This window comes from Tachysurus vachellii, chromosome 13, assembly GCF_030014155.1.
Source record: "Tachysurus vachellii isolate PV-2020 chromosome 13, HZAU_Pvac_v1, whole genome shotgun sequence".
NCBI lineage: Eukaryota > Metazoa > Chordata > Actinopteri > Siluriformes > Bagridae > Tachysurus > Tachysurus vachellii.
Window position 1 is genome coordinate 16760214 of NC_083472.1, and position 19742 is coordinate 16779955.

The window sequence follows — 19742 nt, forward strand, 5'->3', positions numbered from 1 at the left end:
TCACACACACACACACACTCTCACACACTCTCTCTCACACACACACACACTCTCACACACTCTCTCACACACACACACACACACACACTCACACAGACACACTCACACACACACACACACACTCTCTCACACACACACACTCACACACACACACACACACTTTATTGTCAAGTATGTTTTCACATACGAGGAACACACACACACACTGACACACACATTGACACACATACACACACAGACACACAAACACACAGACACACACACTCACACTCACACACTCACACTCACACACTCACACTCACACACACTCACACACGCACACACACACACACACGGGGTCAAGCCGATCAGATGCGCTCAGAACATGTCGCTGATGAAACATACCAAGTTTCCACACTCGCACACTCACATACTCACTCGCACACTCACATACTCACACACATACTCACATACACACACATTTACACACACACACACACACACACTCACAGACACACAGACACACACACACACTCACACTCACACAGACACACTCACACACACACTTTATTGCCAAGTATGTTTTCACATACGAGGAACACACACACACACACACATTTACACACACACACACACACTCATTCACACTCGCACACTTGCTCACACTCGCACACTCACATACTCACTCGCACACTCACACTCACATACACACACTCACAGTTACACACTCACTCACACTCACTCACACTCGCACACACTCACACTTACACACACTCACACTCGCACACTTACTCACACTCACACTTACACACACACACTCACACTTACACACACACTCACACTTACACACACACTCACACACACACTCACACTTACACACACACTCACACCTACACACACTTACACACACACATTTTGAATTTTCACGTTAAGTTCAGTATTTTACCAATACAATGCCATATAGCTACGAAACTTGGTATGGTTCATCAGCGACATGTTCTGAGCACATCTGATCGGCTTGACCCCGGTATCGCTGCTTGCAGCTATATTTCTTATTATTATTCTTCCGTCTTCCGCCATTGAAGTCAATGGCAGCCCATAGAACTGTACGTAGGAAAGTTATGAAATTTGGCACACATGTAGAGGCCAGTCTTAGAAGTTACTGTAGCAACTTTGGTGTGTCTAGCTCAAACCGTCTAGCGCCACCAACAGTCCAAAAACCCAATTTTGTGCTGAATCGTAAGGCCTAGAGGCAAAATTCTTGCAACATCAGAATCAGAATCACAAAGGTCTTTATGAGGGACACACACACACACTTACACACACATTTACACACACATTTACACACACACACTTACTCACACTCGCACACTTACTCACACTCGCACACTCACATACTCACACACACACACTCTCACACACACACACACACACAGACACGCACAGACACTCACACACACACTCACACACACACTCACACTCTCACACACACACACAGACACACACATTTACACACACACTCACACAGACACTCACACAGACACACACTCACACACACACTCACATACACATTTACACACACTCTCACACAAACTCACACTCACACTCACACACACGCACACACACACTCACACACTCACACACACACTCACACACACTTTATTGTCAAGTATGATTTCACATACGAGGAACACACACACACACACTGACACACACATACACACACACCCACTCACACTCACACTCACACTCACTCACTCACACACTCACACACACACACTCACACACACAGACACACAGACACACACAGACATGCACACACACACAGAGACACATACACACACACACTCACGCACACACACACACACACACAGACACACAGACATACACAGACATGCACACACACACACAGAGACACATACACACACACACTCACGCACACACACACACACACACACACACACACACGGGGTCAAGCCGATCAGATGCGCTCAGAACATGTCGCTGATGAACCATACCAAGTTTCCACACTCGCACACTCACAAACTCACTCGCACACTCACATACTCACACACATACTCACATACACACACATTTACACACACACACACACACACTCTCACATACACACACACACACACAGACACACACACATACACACTCACACAGACACACTCACACACACACTTTATTGCCAAGTATGTTTTTACTTACGAGGAACACACACACTTACACACACATTTTTACACACACACACACACACACACACACACACACACACACACACACACTCTCTCTCTCACACACAGACACACAGACACACACAGACACTCACACACACACACTCACACAGACACACTCACACAGACACACTCACACAGACACACACACACAGACTCACACAGACACACAGACATGCACACACACACACATGCACTCACACACACACACAGACTCACACAGACACACAGACATGCACACACACACACACACACTCACACACACACACACACACAGACACTCACACACACTCACTCACACACACACATTTTACGAATGCAATGCCATATCGCTACAAAACTTGGTATGGTTCATCAGCGACATGTTCTGAGCGCATCTGATCGGCTTGACCCCGGTATCGCTGCTTGCAGCTATATTTATTATTATTATTATTATTATTATTATTATTATTATTATATATTTATTTCTTTTCTCTCTCTTCTGATTCCATACTTCTGTAAAGCTGCTTTGAGACAATGGGAAATTGTTAAAAGCGCTATACAAATAACTGAATTGAATTGAATTGAATTGAATTATTGAGCTTAAACAATGCGTTTTACACGCGAAGTCACTTCTGTTGACACGGTTGTTAAACAGACCTACAGTAAAAGGAGTTGTGGTTGAAGCTTGAACAGCGCGAGGGTTCGCATGAAGCACGTGGTTCACATTATTATTTGACACACGTTATTATTTGCGCGCGCACACACCGCAGCAGGCTCGCCTTCGTGACACGCGCACATCTGACACACACCGTCTTTAATCAGATGCGATCTGATTTGGGAAAGAAAGCTTTTCTAATCATCTGGCACAACCACACCGAGGAATATCTGGAGAAGCCATCAGCACTTTGGGTAACCATTTCTCATTCTTAAGGTTAACCATTAGAAGGAAAACGTTTATGCAGTTATTGCATGTTGAATAACTCGTTTATTTATATTTGCATCGTTATAAATTAGCCTGGCATGTAAGTAAACATATAGCTAATCCAATCTATAAAAGGCAATCCTGTAATTATGTCAGACTAGAAAATAGGGTCGAGAAGGAAAATAAATAGTGAACTTTTTGTAGACATTTCTCTTCATCCATTGCCTCAGACCATAAATCTATATGGTTTAAGACTAAATCCCAATATCCTTAAGATCAGTTTCAACTTCTACACCTTATTCGAACTACATAGATGTACAGATTTGAATGGATTTGTATGCCTTGTAGACTTCTTGTAAGCTTTTCCTGTGTTTAATGCTAAAATGTCAACAGTAAGTGAAACATGGGCATGTAAATGATTATATGTTTGGAGGAAAAGGCAAAAAAAAAAAAAAACACCTGTGTACATCACATTGTGAGTGCTGGATCTTCCTTAGAATTGAAGAGGTGCCAGAACTAACATTGGTAAACATGAATATCTTAAGTGCATCACAGGACACCATGTACACACTCTTTTACACTCTCTTTACAAACATTCACACCTAGTAACAGTTTAGGTGAAGCCAGGTCACTTGGGGACATGGGTAAAATGTTTAACCCGGAGTATTTTTCATTCATTCTGTCATTCAATAATTAACATCTTTATCCTGTTCAGAGTTGTGCTGTGAGCATTAGATGAACCCCCATTTGTAAATGTTTATATACAGTTTATATATTCATACAAATATGTTTTATGTCCTTTGTTAAAATTGATACACAATTTAATTTTGTTGAATTGAACCTTGAATAGGATGCCAGTCAGTTACAGGTCACCATGCATACACACTCATTCACAGCAATCGGACATATGCCGTCACCTGCTGTCATTTCTCTGGGAGGTGTGAGGAAACCAGACAAACCTGGAGGAAAACCACATGGAGACATAAGAGAGACCATTCACAGAAGTCTCACACAGGCTGTAACCTGAACTCAGGATAGAAACTTGGACTCTAGAGCTGTACAATGCCTATATTACCTACTCCCGATGAAATTTTTATGTTTTTTACTTGAATAGTTTATACTGCTGTATTGTCTGATGTTTATAACTTGTGTGTAATTTATATAATAATTTGTTTCAATGCCATTCATTTTTCTTTTTGTTTTGTGTTAAAGAACACAGAAAATGGCAAACAACACCACCTGTCCTTCAATTGATGACTTCCGCAACCAAGTTTATTCTACTGCCTACTCCATCATCACCATTTTTGGCCTGGTGGGTAACGGCTTTGCATTGGTGGTGCTCATCCGGACCTACCGCCAATCCTCTGCCTTCCATGTGTACATGCTGAACCTGGCAGTGGCGGACCTGCTGTGTGTGTGCACGCTGCCTTTCCGCGTTCTTTACTATGTGCATAAGGGCCATTGGACACTGGGGGACTTTCTGTGCCGCATCAGCTCGTATGCGCTTTATGTCAACCTCTACTGCAGCATTTTTTTCATGATGGCTATGAGTTTTACACGTTTCTTGGCCATAGTATTCCCTGTGCAGAATCTGCGCATGGGCACTGAGCGACGGGCTCGAGTGGTCTGCGCTGGCATTTGGGTCTTCATCTGTGCCACCAGCTCTCCGTTCTTGCTCTCTGGTCAGCACTTTGATCCAAAAACGAACAAAACCAAATGCTTTGAGCCACCAGAGGAATCTAGCAGCCTAAAAAAGCTGGAGGTGCTCAATTATTTCTCATTGGTGGTGGGGTTTCTCGTGCCCTTCCTAGTAATCCTGGTCTGCTATGTTGGCATTGTGCGGGCATTATTGGGCAACACTAATGCAATGAAGAGGCAGCAAAACACACGTACCAAAGCAATCCGCATGATTGTGGTTGTCATGCTTGCATTCTTGATCAGCTTCATGCCCTACCATGTGCAACGCACTGTACACCTCCACTTTAAGAAGCAAGGTGCCTCATGTGATGAGATCAACTCCATGCAGAAGTCAGTGGTGATCACACTGTGCCTGGCTGCTGCAAACTCCTGCTTCGACCCCATGCTTTACTTCTTTTCGGGGGAGAATTTCCGTAATAGGCTCTCCACTTTCCGCAAGGCATCAGTAAATTCCCTGAATATGAAGCGCAACCGCAATTTGCCATCATCTGCCCATCCTTTACAGCAGAGCGAGCATGAGAAATGCATTAGCTCGAGCAAACTGGGGTAGAAATGAAGATAACAGTGCCTCCTAGCTAAAAGAATAGGAAAGCAATGAGAAAGCAGGGTGTGGTTGGATTTTATTTGATGTCATTAATAAATGGCATTAACCCTGCCATTAAGTTTAACCCTAACCTTTTCATACGAATTCAGTTGTAAAAACGGCTCCCTTATGGAATTAAAGAGACTCGTTGAACTGTTACTTATTGTGGTAAATCAGGATTAACCTGAAGTTAAAGGTAGGGTGGTCGGTGAAGGAAGTGCAGTATTATTATGGTTTAAGAAGTCATTCAACAGGATTATTGAACTTTCATTTTCTGTATTTTAATTAGCAAAAAAATTAAATTGAAATGAAGATAAAGGCTTATACAGAGTGTATATAACTAATTATAAACAGACTAATGCACAAAACAGTAGCGTGCTTACAAAATAATGCATATACTGATTTATTGATGCAGCTTTCAAACTGTAAGTGTCAGATTGTTTGGTCAATCTGCTTTTTTGTGTTCTATTAATATATGTTCTTATTATTAATGATTAGGGCTATCATACTTATATTTTACAATGTATTTACTGTACATATGTTAATGACTGCAAATGTTAATGGTTTGTGTATGCATTGTGCAAATACTCAAGGCATATTTATATACAACTTTTTTATACCAGATACCCAACAGCCTCATTCACATCTAGGGTCAAATCAAAGATGCCATAAACCTCCCATGTTATTTGGGACATGGGTATTGTAAGATAAGCCAAACTCAAAAAAAAAAAAAAAAAAAAAAGACTTGTGGTCTCTGGATCTTAAGCTAACATTGACCTGTTATTGTAAACCATTTCTGTTGTAAGGTATATTCTAAATGTTAGGAAAGGAAGGGTTTGGAGCAGTATGAGTTTTTTTTGGTGTGGATTTTAAGCAGTAGTCTGGCTGGAAATTTTGCTGAGACCTGGCAACTCAGTTCAAAAGGTTATATTACTACAGTGGACTGTTATTAGTGCGTCATCATTAAGTTCAGGTTGTATTTTACCGACATCTAGTGGCTGAAATGGTAACTCCATAAAATTCTAGATTTGAACGGTACATTTCCCTACGTCTAAAACCCCATACAACCTCCTTCATCCCAAATCAACAGATTGCTAGCCTTAGTGCTCTTTGAATACATGTTTTCTTGAATATATGTACTAAAATTCAATCGAACAGTATAATATGTCATACTATTTAGTATAGCTGATAGTAATTAGTCTATTATAACGTAGCTTTAATTAGAAGGTCTGAATTTGGGGTTTATCCGTTGCCTTAAATAACACAAATATTCTGGTACTTACTAAATTGTTTTGGTAATTTAGAATATTTAAGGATTTTGATTTTTTATTTTTAAAGTCCACTGATTAGTTGTCACAGTTCACAACTTCAGAAAATTGTTAACATGGCGTATGCTATTTTAGTTTTATTTGAAAGGTCAAACAAATCAACGTAAAACTAAAAGTCTTTCCAAAAGACTGGTTTGTTTCTCATTTTACTGTGACATTTGCAAATATTGTAGATCATTTGTTTGTGTTTTTTGTACTGTTGCTGTGAAAGAAACAACATACAAGTAAGATCTCCATTGAATATTGTACACTATTAGGCTATTTGTGGCAATAAAAACTTGAAACATTAGACAAAACCATCTTAAGGATTTATCAATGTTCTGTACCGTTTATCCTATGTAGGGTCTTGCAGAGCCAGAAGCCCATCGATGGACAATGGGCTTGGACAGGGTGGCAACTCATCACAGGGCACGATTACAAACACTCATCCACACACACTGCTTTGGACTGTGGAGAAAACCAGGGTCCCCGAAGGAAACTCCTAAAGAACAGGGAAACCATGTAAGCTCTGTGTACACAGGGTGGAGGTGGTAATAAAACCCCCAACCCCAGAGGTGCTAGGCAAACGCTCTAAACCCACCAAATTCCATTTTATTTACATTTACAGCATTTAGCAGACGCCCTTATCCACAGCGACTTACATTTTTATCTCATTTTATACAACTGAGTAATTGATGGTTAAGGGCCTTGCTCAGGGGCCCAGCAGTGACAGTCTGGTAGACATGGGAATAGTGTTAATTTCGTCACCTATTTTTAATTTAGTCTTAGTCTTAGTCTTGTGCCAAATGTCCTTGTTAGTTTTAGTCATATTTAGTCATTCACATATCTTTTTTGTTAGTCTTAGTTTTAGTCGACTAAAAGTCCCGTCATTTTAGTCTAGTTTTAGTCAAAAAATTGTAGCTTGACAACATCTGGAATCTATTGTAAGAATAAATACGAGGCCTCATTAAATGCAATAATATCAGGAACACAAGTGTTTCAGTGGAAATAAATAACTTAATGAAAAGCCTAAGATCAAAACTGTAGGTGTATATGTATGTATTGCACACACCATTATTGATGATATTTGGAGCAATATTACATGTAATTGTTAAACTTGATTTCCTTACATATACATTTGTTTTTAAGCCTAATTATTAATTTTGATTATGATGTGATTGTGACAGGGGCGTGGGAAGAGGTTTCAGGTTGGGGGTGCTGAGTTTTTTCTGTCACCACTCTTGAATAAGAAACAATATCAAGGCTATAAATCTTGTCAAAACTCCGCGAATCACAAAAGTATCAGTGAGAAGTTGAGAACACTCGTTTAAACAGTGCATACACTCGAACTTGACTGCACATGACATTTTTTACTTTATTGATGCTGCTTTTAATCGTAATGCAAAGACCGGTCATCGGGACATAAGCTGTCATGTACAATAAAAGAGCCTGCGCAGCGACAGGAAATATAATTTAACACAAAAAGCCACCTAGACGGTGGACTTACGCTCAGGAGTTTTTTTTTGTTTGTTTGTTTGTTTGTTTTTGAGCGGCGTGTGGACGAATTCTTTCTATGCACACACTATTTTATTTCTTGATAACAGACCGCTGCGAACTATAACACACCGTTGCCATGAAAAAGAGCGTTGCCATAGACACACAGGATTCTAACCGTGGAGACGGAGCGCACTATTTTCTTTAGAGGAAATAATACAATTGTTTTTAAATCAATAAACTCCTTTTTAAATCATCATTTTGTGTCAAATTATTGATTTATTTGGTAGGTAGCAATATAATAAGCGGGATCCGCTTCGCGGACCTGTAACTTGAGCAACAGCGCGAAGCCGCGAACTCGTGAATATTTTAAAGGCGTAACAGCTGATGAAAAAGCAGAGACAATTGTAGACGAAAATGAAGAGAGATTTTATCTTAGTTTTTATTTTATACAAAACATTTTCGTCTCGTCTTTTTTCGTCAACAATAATGCATGTTAATTTAGTCTTAGTCAGCATTTTTGGACAGTGAGGCAGTCTTGTCATCGTCTCGTCTTAGTCATGAAAAAAAGGTTGTTGACGAACATATTCCGTCTCGTCTCGTCTGACGAAATTAACACTACATGGGAATCGAACTCACAACCTTCCGTTTGGTGGCACCTTAACCACTAGGCTACCACATCCACATTACACACACCACAAAAATCTTTTAGATATTATTTTTTTTATTCTGTTAAGGAAAAATATTGATTTTCAATAATTCTATAAATTAACATAGAAAGGGAAAATGTCTTATTAGGCCCGACACATCTAAAATAAGTCAGTAACATTTGACATCACTTCCTTGCCAAGACCTTTTGCCCCTAAAAGATTACATGGTATTTATTATTAAAAACACGATGGCCTACATCACAGGGCATAACACAAAGGCTCAAATCGCATTGTTTAATCAGTAAATAAGGCGGTAGGCTGAAAGCAATCGTGAAACGTTGTAAATTCAGACGCCCGCGTTTTCTCTTCAGACTTTCCTCCTTCCTCCCACTATGGGAAGACCCTGGTCAGGCTTACGGAATTTCGCCTGCACTGCGCATGCGCCTGCAGAACCTGATGGCGATGTAGAAGCGCGAGATCGGGAATTCACCTCAGATGTCTCCTCTTTCAGCCAAGTGGCGGTTGTGGTGGGGATGAACGCAATCAAGTAGACTTAACGGAATAACGAGGATCTCGGGGACGGATTCAAATCGATTTGCGACCCATCGCCACCTCGTGTAATCACATGCGAGCGTCTGCGTCGTCCATGTCTTCTCCGTTCCGGCACTATTGCGGTAGGCAAACGACTATTTCCTCTGTTCACACATGTATCGAAACGGCGCGGCTTTAAAAGCGACGCGTTTGGGGTCCTGTCCAATTCCCATTTCCACACTGCTCCCTCCTTATGGTCACCGACTCAGACTACGCCCTGTTCGTCATTAACTGACCCTCATCATTTTCCCAACTTCCGCTTGGATCCGAGGACTTCAGGGGAAAAAAAACAAACCAAAAAAAAAAAAACATTTAATGAGTATTATTTATTTCCTTTTAACTTTAACTTATAACACGACATCTGTTTGTTGTTACAACGTTACAAAAACAAAAACGTTAGTTAGTTTCCGAGTGTAATTCTTTCTATCCAGCAGTGTACTGTGTCGCTGTACACGGATTAAATCCGAGGACGTGGCAACGCTGTGTTTATTTTATTGACTGGATGCAGCTACAGTCATGTATTTATTCTGTTCAGTGACCAAGTCAACACCTTTACACCAGCTGTGTGTTTTAGTTCAGCTTGGTTTTTAATGGTTGTGTGTTTATTTACATTCATTCATTTTTTAATAATAATAAATAAAAATTGTTTTAGCATCAGTAGTGACCGTACAGGATAGTTTTGTTCTACTGAAATTGTGATACTTGAAGACAAGTTTTGCTAAACAAAGCTAATAAATCACCAACTAAACAGTAGAGCCATAATGATGGGGGGGGGGGGGGGGGTAATGGGGGAAGACACACTCAAATGCTTGTGTTATATAGCAAATAAAAGGATTTGCTTTTACATCAATATTGCACCATTATACATGAAGACGTTTATTTAACACACAAGAATATAGAGGAAACTGAATATTCATGCCAATTTAAAAGTTTCAGGAAGCAATATTTGCATTAAAATGTAATGCAGACTTCAATTATAATTTGTAACAGTTAAAAAAATACTGATGATGAAAAAAGATGATAAAAAATACTGATTAAAAAAAAGATTAAAAAAAAGGATAAAAATACTGATGATAACTCGGAAACTTTTACTCTGACGATTTAGAAGAATATCAATATTATATTGTCATATTTAGCAGATCTGCTAAAGAAGAGCCTATGATAATGTTCATCAGTATCATGAACAAGCTGTAATGATGTACTAGCTGTTGAAACACCAATAAAACAATAAAACAAGGATGAAAATGCAGAACCCCAGTCCCCAATGACTGTTGTTCAACATGAAAAAATGGTGGTTCAACAGGTAGTACATCATTTCAGTTTGGTCTGTTCTCACATCTCTGCAAATACAGTGGGTAGATTCAAGGCAGCGTGAATCCACCTACTAATGTTATTATACATAACATAATACAATAATTATCAGTTCTCATCATATCTATAGAGTAGCATGAATAGTGCTTGGAATAGCTTAGTAAACTCTTAAAACAATGCGAGTGTTAATAAATCGTTCCTTAGACACATGTCAAGTCCTGTTCTGTCATCATCCCAGTTCCAAGGCAATGATTTGACACAGTAAAAATTCCCACTGAATGAACCCTTGGAGGTTGAATTGATACCTACAGGGGTATATTAGTTTGCACAGTGTTCATTTAGGTCCAGATGGATGTGTGCTGTAGGTGTTCATTCAGAGCTGTGGACCCTGTTATTTTGTTTTGCAGGTCTCTGAGGTCTTGTACAGGTCTGATATGAGGGAAAATGTGTGTTTGTCAGAGGAAAGGAGTGTGTGTGTGTGTGTGTGTGTGTGTGTGTGTGTGTTTGACTACTAGGGTTGGGAACCGAGAACCGGTTCTTATTCAGAACCGCTTCTGTTTTTTAACAGGAACCGGAACCGCGCGGAATTTTTTAGTTTCGGTTCCAAATGCGGTTCCGATGCGATGACGGGCAAAGCGCTGGGAGCGGTCACTTTAAATAGCCATGTCTTACCTCATGAATATTAATTGTTTTACAGTCACGCAACCAAATTAACGCAGCTTACCACAGAAATCAGTCACTCGCGCTGCTGTGCTGAGGTACGCTTTGTGTTAAACATGTCTAAAAAAAAGTCTAAAGTGTGGATTAATTTCCAAAGCTACAACAAGAAAGCAAATCTACCCCATCATAAAAAAACAAAAAATAAACAAAAACACATTTTCCAAAAATAAATGTTGTAGTACAACTATCAGGACATCAGTGATGTGTGTTCTGAGTTTGGTGACAGTAAAGTGTATTACAGTAAAGTTATTGATTTTTTAATATTATGAAAAATCATAAAAAATAAACAAAAACACATTTATCCCAAATAAGTGTTGTAGTACAACACTCAGGACATCAGTGATGTGTGATCTGAGTTTGGTGACAGTACAGTGTATTACAGTAAAGTTATTGACTGTTTTTTTTTTTTCGCTTTTCGGGTTTTGCACTTTGCTGACGGTCCCTTGGAATCTGTCTCTTAGGTGTTCGCACATAGACACTTATGTATTTTGTCCAACGCAGAGGAAAGCTGATATTGAGGAAACCTGGGTTGTAGCTGCATTGTAGCTGCCTCTCTACATTACTACAATAAAAAAGAGGCGTTATTTGTGTAATAAGAGTGTTTAGGTCAGGAGTTATTGACTCGGGAAACTCGAATCTGTGAATATGGAGCCAACTTTACTTAAGTCCCTCTGAGAGGGTTTTCTCCACAGCTGGAGATACAATAAGCCAGGAAAGGTCTCGTCTTCTCCCAGAGAAAGCAGACATGTTAATTTTTCTTCAGAAAAATTGCTAACTGTTTTGCTAAGTTGTAATTCTGGATGTTAAATTTGATGTTGGATTTATTTAAATTTAAATTGATATGAATTGAAATGCTCTGTTTAAAATATTTAAAGAGTGATTAATAAACACAAATGGAATTGTTTAAGTATTCTGCATTATTTTACACATTTCTTTTATTATGGATTCGGAATCAGAACCGGGAATCGTAAGGCAGAACTGGAACCGGAATCGGAACCGGAAAATTCCTTTTGATACCCAACCCTATTGACTACAGAGTTGATCAGTTTAATTCCATACCAGGACCATGAGACTCTCTGTACAGCAGCTTACATTGGGAAAAGAAAAAATATATATTTATCTTAGACTTGATATAAAGTTGGGTTATTTTTGGACATGACTAATGATGTCTTCCAGAAGAGGGTAGAAGGAAGGAGAGAGGTGTGGCTACAGGAAATCGAGATTCCCCATTTCAGCATCTTTTGTCAGACAGGGGTTTGGTTTCCTCCATGCCCCATGCTTGGTGTCACACCCTTCAAAGCCTGGCCTCACTCTGGATGCCCCGAGGGCATTTTCACACTCTGATCTCATTCTTTCTGCTTCCCTTGTTCCCTCCCTGTGACACAACTGTAATGTTTCAGTAAAGCTGATATGATCTAGGGGTTTGTACTATTCATTTTTAGTAGTCGACTAGTAATTAAAAAAATAGTAGCTGACGAGTCGTCCGAAACCGTTTCAGAGCATCACTATTTTAGGCTGTTTTATTAGTGCAGTTAATTTCTGATAATCAAAAGCAAGGAATGTGTCCAACCGCACTTCAGTTAACAGCTACAAATGGCATTTCCAGCTTCAGTAGGTGTGTTGAGTAAGTTGTCTATTCATGCACTGTTTATACTATTTTGCATTATAAATAGTGTGAGTAATAACAAGATGAAGTGTACTTTAAATACTTGGTTGATGCTCTTATTGAAGTGAAAAGCAAGGTTTGCAACGTTAGACACTTCATTCATATATAGTGTTAGGGGGCAGGGCTACCAGGTGCTGATGCTGGACGAGGAAACATTTTCAAGATGGCCGAAGACAGTCTAGTTTAAAAATTTACCACATTCTGCTAAATGCTATATCCTGGGATTTTACTTCCTGTTAATTAAAAATATATGGAACAACATGTTCCATTTAAGCTGATACTACATTTTTAAAACTCCTACACTAGACAGAAGAGTACATAGGGCATCATGTGTAGTAGAAGCCATTTGGCAGCTAGTGTTTTTGGCACTATTAATGACAGAAATAAATCAGTGCAATAAATGTACAAAATAATCAATATGTGCATTAAGTTACACAGAATTACATCATGTGGTTGCTAATTTTGAGTTACACTCATGTTGATGACCTGGAGGCCCAGTTGCATCTGAAACTGAGAACGTGCAGTGTGGAATCTCATGTCTGTCAATAGAGGCCTTTCTTATAGCTCATTCACTAGTCTTCTTTGGATGTAGTGTGGCTGTGTCTACAGCAGTAAACTGGGACTTTTTTCCCATCAAGTTCAGCCCCAGCCTCAGCAGCGTCAAAAAAAGAGTCTGGGTCAGACTAAACTTGCTTAGTGGATCAGGAAATGTGGCAGTGAATGAACTAGTGTGCAGATATTAAATACAGTGTAAGGCTTTTATCGAAAAGGTTAGCTTTAAATAACAGAAATTTCTGCAGAAGGAATTCCAAAACAACTTGTCTAAAACTCTACAACAATAAAACTGGTATCTAATAATTACAATAAAGTTCCATTAAAGCAAAGTATCATTGTAGATACAGTCAAGCCCGAAATTATTCATACCCCTGGCAGATTCTGACTTAAAGTTACTTTTATTCAACCAGCAAGTTTTTTCTTGATTAGAAATGACACAGGCTTCTCCCAGAAGATAATAAGACGATATACAAGAGCCATCATTGTGGAAAAAAATATTGCTCATCTTTTATTTACATTTGAACAAAAAGTGGCATGTCCAAAATTATTCATACCCTTCTCAATAGTCAATAGAAAAGCCTTTATTGGCTATTACAGCAATCAGACACTTGCTATAATTGCTGACCAGCTTTTTGCATCTCTCCATTGGTATTTTTGCCCATTCATCTTTAGTGATGAGCTCCAACTCTTTCAGGTTGGAGGGTCTCCTTGCCATCACCCTGATCTTTAGCTCCCTCCAGGACTCTGGCTGGGCCACTGAAAAACGTTAATGTTTTTGTCTGCTAACCATTTCTTCACCACTTTTACTTTGGGTGCTCTGAGTCGTTGTCGTGCTGAAATGTCCACTGGTGCCCAAGGCCAAGTTTTTTCTGCAGACTGCCTGATGTTGTTCTTGAGAATTTTGATGTATTGCTCCTTTCATGGTGCTGTTTACTGTGAATACGTTCCCTGGTCCACCAGCTGAAAAACACCCCCAAAACATCAGGTTTCCACCACCACAGTGGGGATGGTTTCTTAGGGTTGAAGGCTTCTCCTTTTTTACGCCAAATAAAAGCTACATCATTGTGGCCAAACAATTAAATTTTTGTTTCATCTCCTAGTTTAGTCTTGCACACTGACAAATTCAGCTGTTTTTGTCCGTGTGTCTCGACTGCAGTCTGTGTCTAGTGAATGTACATTAGATGAGTCAGGAGTGTTTGGACATTTGACCATCAGATCCATATGTGCTTATTGAACATCCCATTCTGGATTAATTCTCCTTCTCTAATAACCTCCATTCTTCTGAGAAGACTTGCCACCAGATTTTGGAGGACGGCTGTGGGGATTTGTGTTCGTCACAATTCGTGGCAGAGGTGTTCAGTGAGGTTGAGGTCAGGACTGTGTGCTAACCACTTGAGTTGTCTTCATGGAGATTGCTTGGTGCACAGGAGCAATGTCATGATTAAGCCTCTGTGTTCCAGTGAAGTGGGATCTTAATGCTAAAGCATATAGAGACATTCAAGACAATTGTGTGCTTCCAACTTTGTGGCAACTTTGCAGTTTGGGGAAAAGCCATATTTTTGCCAATGTAGTTTTATTTGTTTCTTATTATTTTTAAATGATAGAACTCTCATTGAAGATGAATACTATGTTTAGTTATTCAACCCCTAGTTTGAACCTAATTGTCTACAGAGATTACCAGGTGTATAGGGTGGTGGTGAAAACGTCCTCGGGATCTTTTATCATACATCCGCTTGTTATCGTGAGTCGGTCAGCGTTACACAAGCACTGACTACGCTTTCAGGAGTGTCACATTGAACTGGATTGAGTCATTCTCATAACATTGATTTTATTTTGTCACACAAGTCACTTCACTCTTTGCCCAGATGTGATTTTTAAGAAGCCAAAAAGCTAGTGAGCATCAACAAGCCCAAATGTATTATCGTGTCAAAGAATAAAGGATCAATAAAGTCATCACTCATCAACAAAATGGCAAGCTATCAATAATATTATGATATTGGCACAAGTCTACGCAGGACTGAACAGGGCTGGAGGTGCTTCATTCAAGAGCATCTGTTGAACAGAGGCAAATGGAACGAAAGAGCGGACGCCACTGTCAAAGAGTTATTGTGTAGCACTGGTGCCCTTGGCTGAGGGGTGCCTGGCACTGCCAGGGCTCTTCACCCACAATCCCACACTAAGCTCTCACCACTTATGGGCCTCCTTTAGTGGGAGAGTAACCGAAAGATAAAGAGACACACAGGTACCGAGGCTTTATAATTCACATAATAAAAAAAAAAAACAGGAATATGAAACTGAATCTCGTTTACAACTGAACCAAACATTTTCATAGCCGAATTTATCCTTGATATTAGCAGTGGACACTATTCAACCATATGCTAATATAACCACACATGAAATTTTTCTTGCTACGGTTTCAAAAGTTGACTTTTGCAACGGCGCAAATGTCAAAACCGTTATGAAAGCATGATTTCAGCAGCTGCAGGAGTCGGAGCTGTGCTATAGCCAGCTTATGTACATTCACGATGGAGAATAGATCACGACTGTACATTTAGTCATTTAATGCCAGCAGGATACAGTAATCAAAAATATACTGTAAACATATCTACTAGCCATTTCCTCACTTTTTAAGTGGCATACAAATGCAGGATTCAACTGATCTGAAAGTTCAAGCTCTTTCAAGGAGCTCTTTTGTTGAGCAACTGAATTTTGTATTATTTACTTCACTGTAAATATTTCTACAGTTATTGATTGTAATTTATTTTACTTTACAAATTTAGTCATATTGGTTAGCGACTGGGACAGTAACAGAGATGAGGTTGTTGAGGTTCTTTTTAGGAGTGACGAGGATGGACAGGATTAGGAACGAGCACATCAGAGGGACAGCTCAAGTTGACTGTTTTGGGGACAAAGGTCAGAGAGTTTAGATTGAGATGGTTTGGACATGTACAGAGGAGGGAGATGGTTATATTGGTAGAAGGATTTTGGACATGAAGCTGCCAGGTGAGCGGTCAAGAGGAAGGCCATAGAGGAGATATATGGATGTGTTAAATGAGGACATGAAGGTAATTAGTGCAGGAGTAGAGGATGCTGAGGATAAAGTTAAGTGGGAACAGATGATTCACTGTGGCGACCCCTAACGGGAAAAGCCGAAAGTAGAAGAAGAATTTTTTACAGAGTGTTAGCCTAACTTTAAAACCTGCTACACCACAGTACTGTTGAATTCTCAGTGCCGATCGGTCAAAAGGCGTCGACTGATGCCTGTAACAACACGGCTTTTCTATCAATGCACTCGTTTATATCTTATTATTCTTACTACAACCATATAACAACTGACATCACAGACATTTCCTATAGCCTATAGTCTCCAGTGTCAGCATTCTGTAACAGTCAGAGTCAAAGCTTGACCTGGAGAGATCAAGATTTTTTTGTCACAGCACATATTTTTGTCTTAATAAGTAGGAGAGGTGTGAGAGGGGAATGGCTATTTATAGCTGCTATAATGTAAGCGATAACAGGAAGTAAAGTGTTTTTGAGGGAGTTACACAAAATTAAACAGATCTATAAATGGATAAACACATGGTGTTCTTTAATAATTAAAGAAAATGTCTAATTCATTGTGAGAATGCTGTGGTAGAAGTGAAAAGTACTTCAAGATGTGCGTTTTTTGGAAAATAATGAGCTTTATGGAAACAACTCCCCAAAACACCATGACAATGCAGATTATTTTCATTTGCGGCCGCAAAATGATAACCTCCTGGAGGGAGTGCAGAACGTAAGCGTAAGAGCTCAGACTGGTGTCATTTATTCCTCGCAGGTTACATTTATTTAATACTGTACACTTCATACCAAATAAACAGAAGAAGAAAATTAGCTTAGACAATTAGATATTGATAAATCTGATAGGAATCCTGACTTTCTCCTGGCCTGCTCGCTCTCTCTCTCTCTCTCTCTCTCTCTCTCTCTCTCTCTCTCTCTCTCTCTCTCTACCCACACTCAGCATCCTATAGGACAGCAGATTAGTTTGTGCTTGATACCCACCAGGGACGTGCGTGTGGTCCGAGCTCTACAGCGTGCACAAGCACAGGTTGTTTGGTGCTCTGGCGTCATGCAGGCATTTATGTCACATCGCGCGTGTTCCCCTTGTTTCCTGTTTACAGCCTGGGATGAATTTTCTACTGACGAGTGTGGAGTTATTGACTCCAGATGGGAAACCTAGCATGAGTTTGGAGCGACAGAGAAAAAAAAGACTCTTTACACATCACTGCACTCTGTTTAATCAGACTTTCCAGTTGTGAAGAAGGCTTTGACTTTTGCAGAAGACTGTATAAAGGTCAAATATGTTCAGATATGAAGGAAACAATTCAGCATCACACACAACAAAACCTCCCCTCACCCCCACTGGGAGATTTCTCAATCTGTGTATAAAAGCTAGGCTGATTTCAAACCCAGATCACAATGTGGAATATCAGTTTGCTTCTTTGCCTTTAGGGAAAAGTGCATGTTTAAATGATTCTTGAAATCATAAACTTCATGAAATATCTAGAGACACGAAATTTCAGTAGTGAAATAAACCTGTTCTTAGTGCAGCTAATACAGGGGGTAAGTTTCAGAAGTACTAACCAGTACTAGCAACTTCAACCCATCGATATTCATCGCAAAAATATGTAAAAGTATGTATTTTGAAACATTATTGCTGCTATGAATCGTGTACGAGTTTGTCAGCACGAGATCGCTGGCGTGAGACCGGGAGAACACGAGGAGCTTCACAAAGATGAAGACGAGCACTGCTCACAAGATCACTGATCAGAGTGGGAAAAAAAATCAATCATGCTCAGAAGCACACAGGATGCTATGGTTAATATGATGAAGCTAACTTCATTTGCTGTAGCTAGCTGTCAGTAACAAGTTCAGAAAACATAGCCTTGTGTTCTATTAGCTACATTCAAACAAATAGTTTCTGTTATCAGCATCAACAGCGTTCATGATGGATGTCACGTCACACTGTCTTTGATTAGAGATTCTTCTGGCTGGATGGATGGATGGATGGATGGATGGACGGATGGATGGAAATAGATAGAAAGATCTATATGCAAAGGTGAATTGTGTAATGACAATGCAGATATATCAAAACTGATTTTATTTTTATTTTGTTTATTTAATTAATAAAATATCATGAAGCAAACCCATTCAAACCCCCAAAGTGTTCAAACCAATTCTACACTGGTTTGCTATCTGTATTTCTCCTTTATTTGATCATTGAACTATATTAATGGTTGGGTTTGTTGAGAATGTTAAGACAGGGTTTAGGAAAGTACAGTGTGAAACGTATAGTGTGAAAAGATTATTAATAACCAGGGTTAATTGTTAAACCTGGGTAAAGTATGAACAGCGTGAAACCTCACTATAACTAAAAGAAGCTATGGTTAAATGGAGAAACTGAAAGTTTTTTCAAACAGAAAGAAAAAGCAATGAAACTTTTGGCCAGTTCCTGTTATTTCACCAAAGTCACGGAAACTTATTTATTCAGACGACTATCTCAGCTTGTCTCGGACGTTTTCCGACCAGGATAAGCCGAAAGCCGGTTTAACGAACACTGTCGTTTAAACAAATCCGTAAAAAAATAAAAACATGGTTGCTAAGTGCAATTTCCTCTCACAGTTAAGATTAGGCTGCGTTCAACACGTCCAGGGTCTATAGCAAATCATCGAACCGTAATAATCTTATGGAAACGAGTTAGTAATGTGATGTCGGCTGTCAAAACATCCACACGTCAGGATCAGCATCAGAACAGGATGAAGTGTGTGTACACTCTGAGAACACTCTTTTGATGTTTGAGGACAATTTAAAAAAGAAACGGTTTAATGGCTCTGTAAAACATTGCTAACAAGAACTTTAGTCAACAGAAGAGATTATTCCAAACCGGGTGGTGAATGCAGAGCAAGTGCAAACAACTAAACGTTTGAGTTGGAAAAAATCCAAAAAAAAAGTCAAAAACAGACTATGCGTGATGCTGTGGTACAAACACTACCAACAGTTTGACA

General features: G+C 39.5%; 2 protein-coding genes across 2 annotated transcripts in view; both read left to right on the forward strand.

Annotated features, from left to right (window-relative positions):
• The first annotated feature begins 2887 nt into the window (after window positions 1–2887).
• Window positions 2888–8464, forward strand: cysltr1 (cysteinyl leukotriene receptor 1). The gene is made up of 2 exons (XM_060885832.1): window positions 2888–3110; window positions 4336–8464. The coding sequence occupies exon 2, from the start codon at window positions 4346–4348 to the stop codon at window positions 5369–5371; it is 1026 nt and encodes a 341-aa protein (XP_060741815.1). The 5' UTR covers window positions 2888–3110; window positions 4336–4345; the 3' UTR covers window positions 5372–8464.
• Window positions 8465–9064: 600 nt separating this feature from the next.
• The window catches only part of LOC132856413 (fibronectin type-III domain-containing protein 3A-like), a 39799-nt gene continuing 29121 nt past the window's right edge, over window positions 9065–19742 (forward strand). The window contains exon 1 of the mRNA XM_060886011.1: window positions 9065–9529. The gene's annotated coding sequence lies outside the window, so the exon portion shown is untranslated. The remainder of the gene's footprint in view (window positions 9530–19742) is intronic.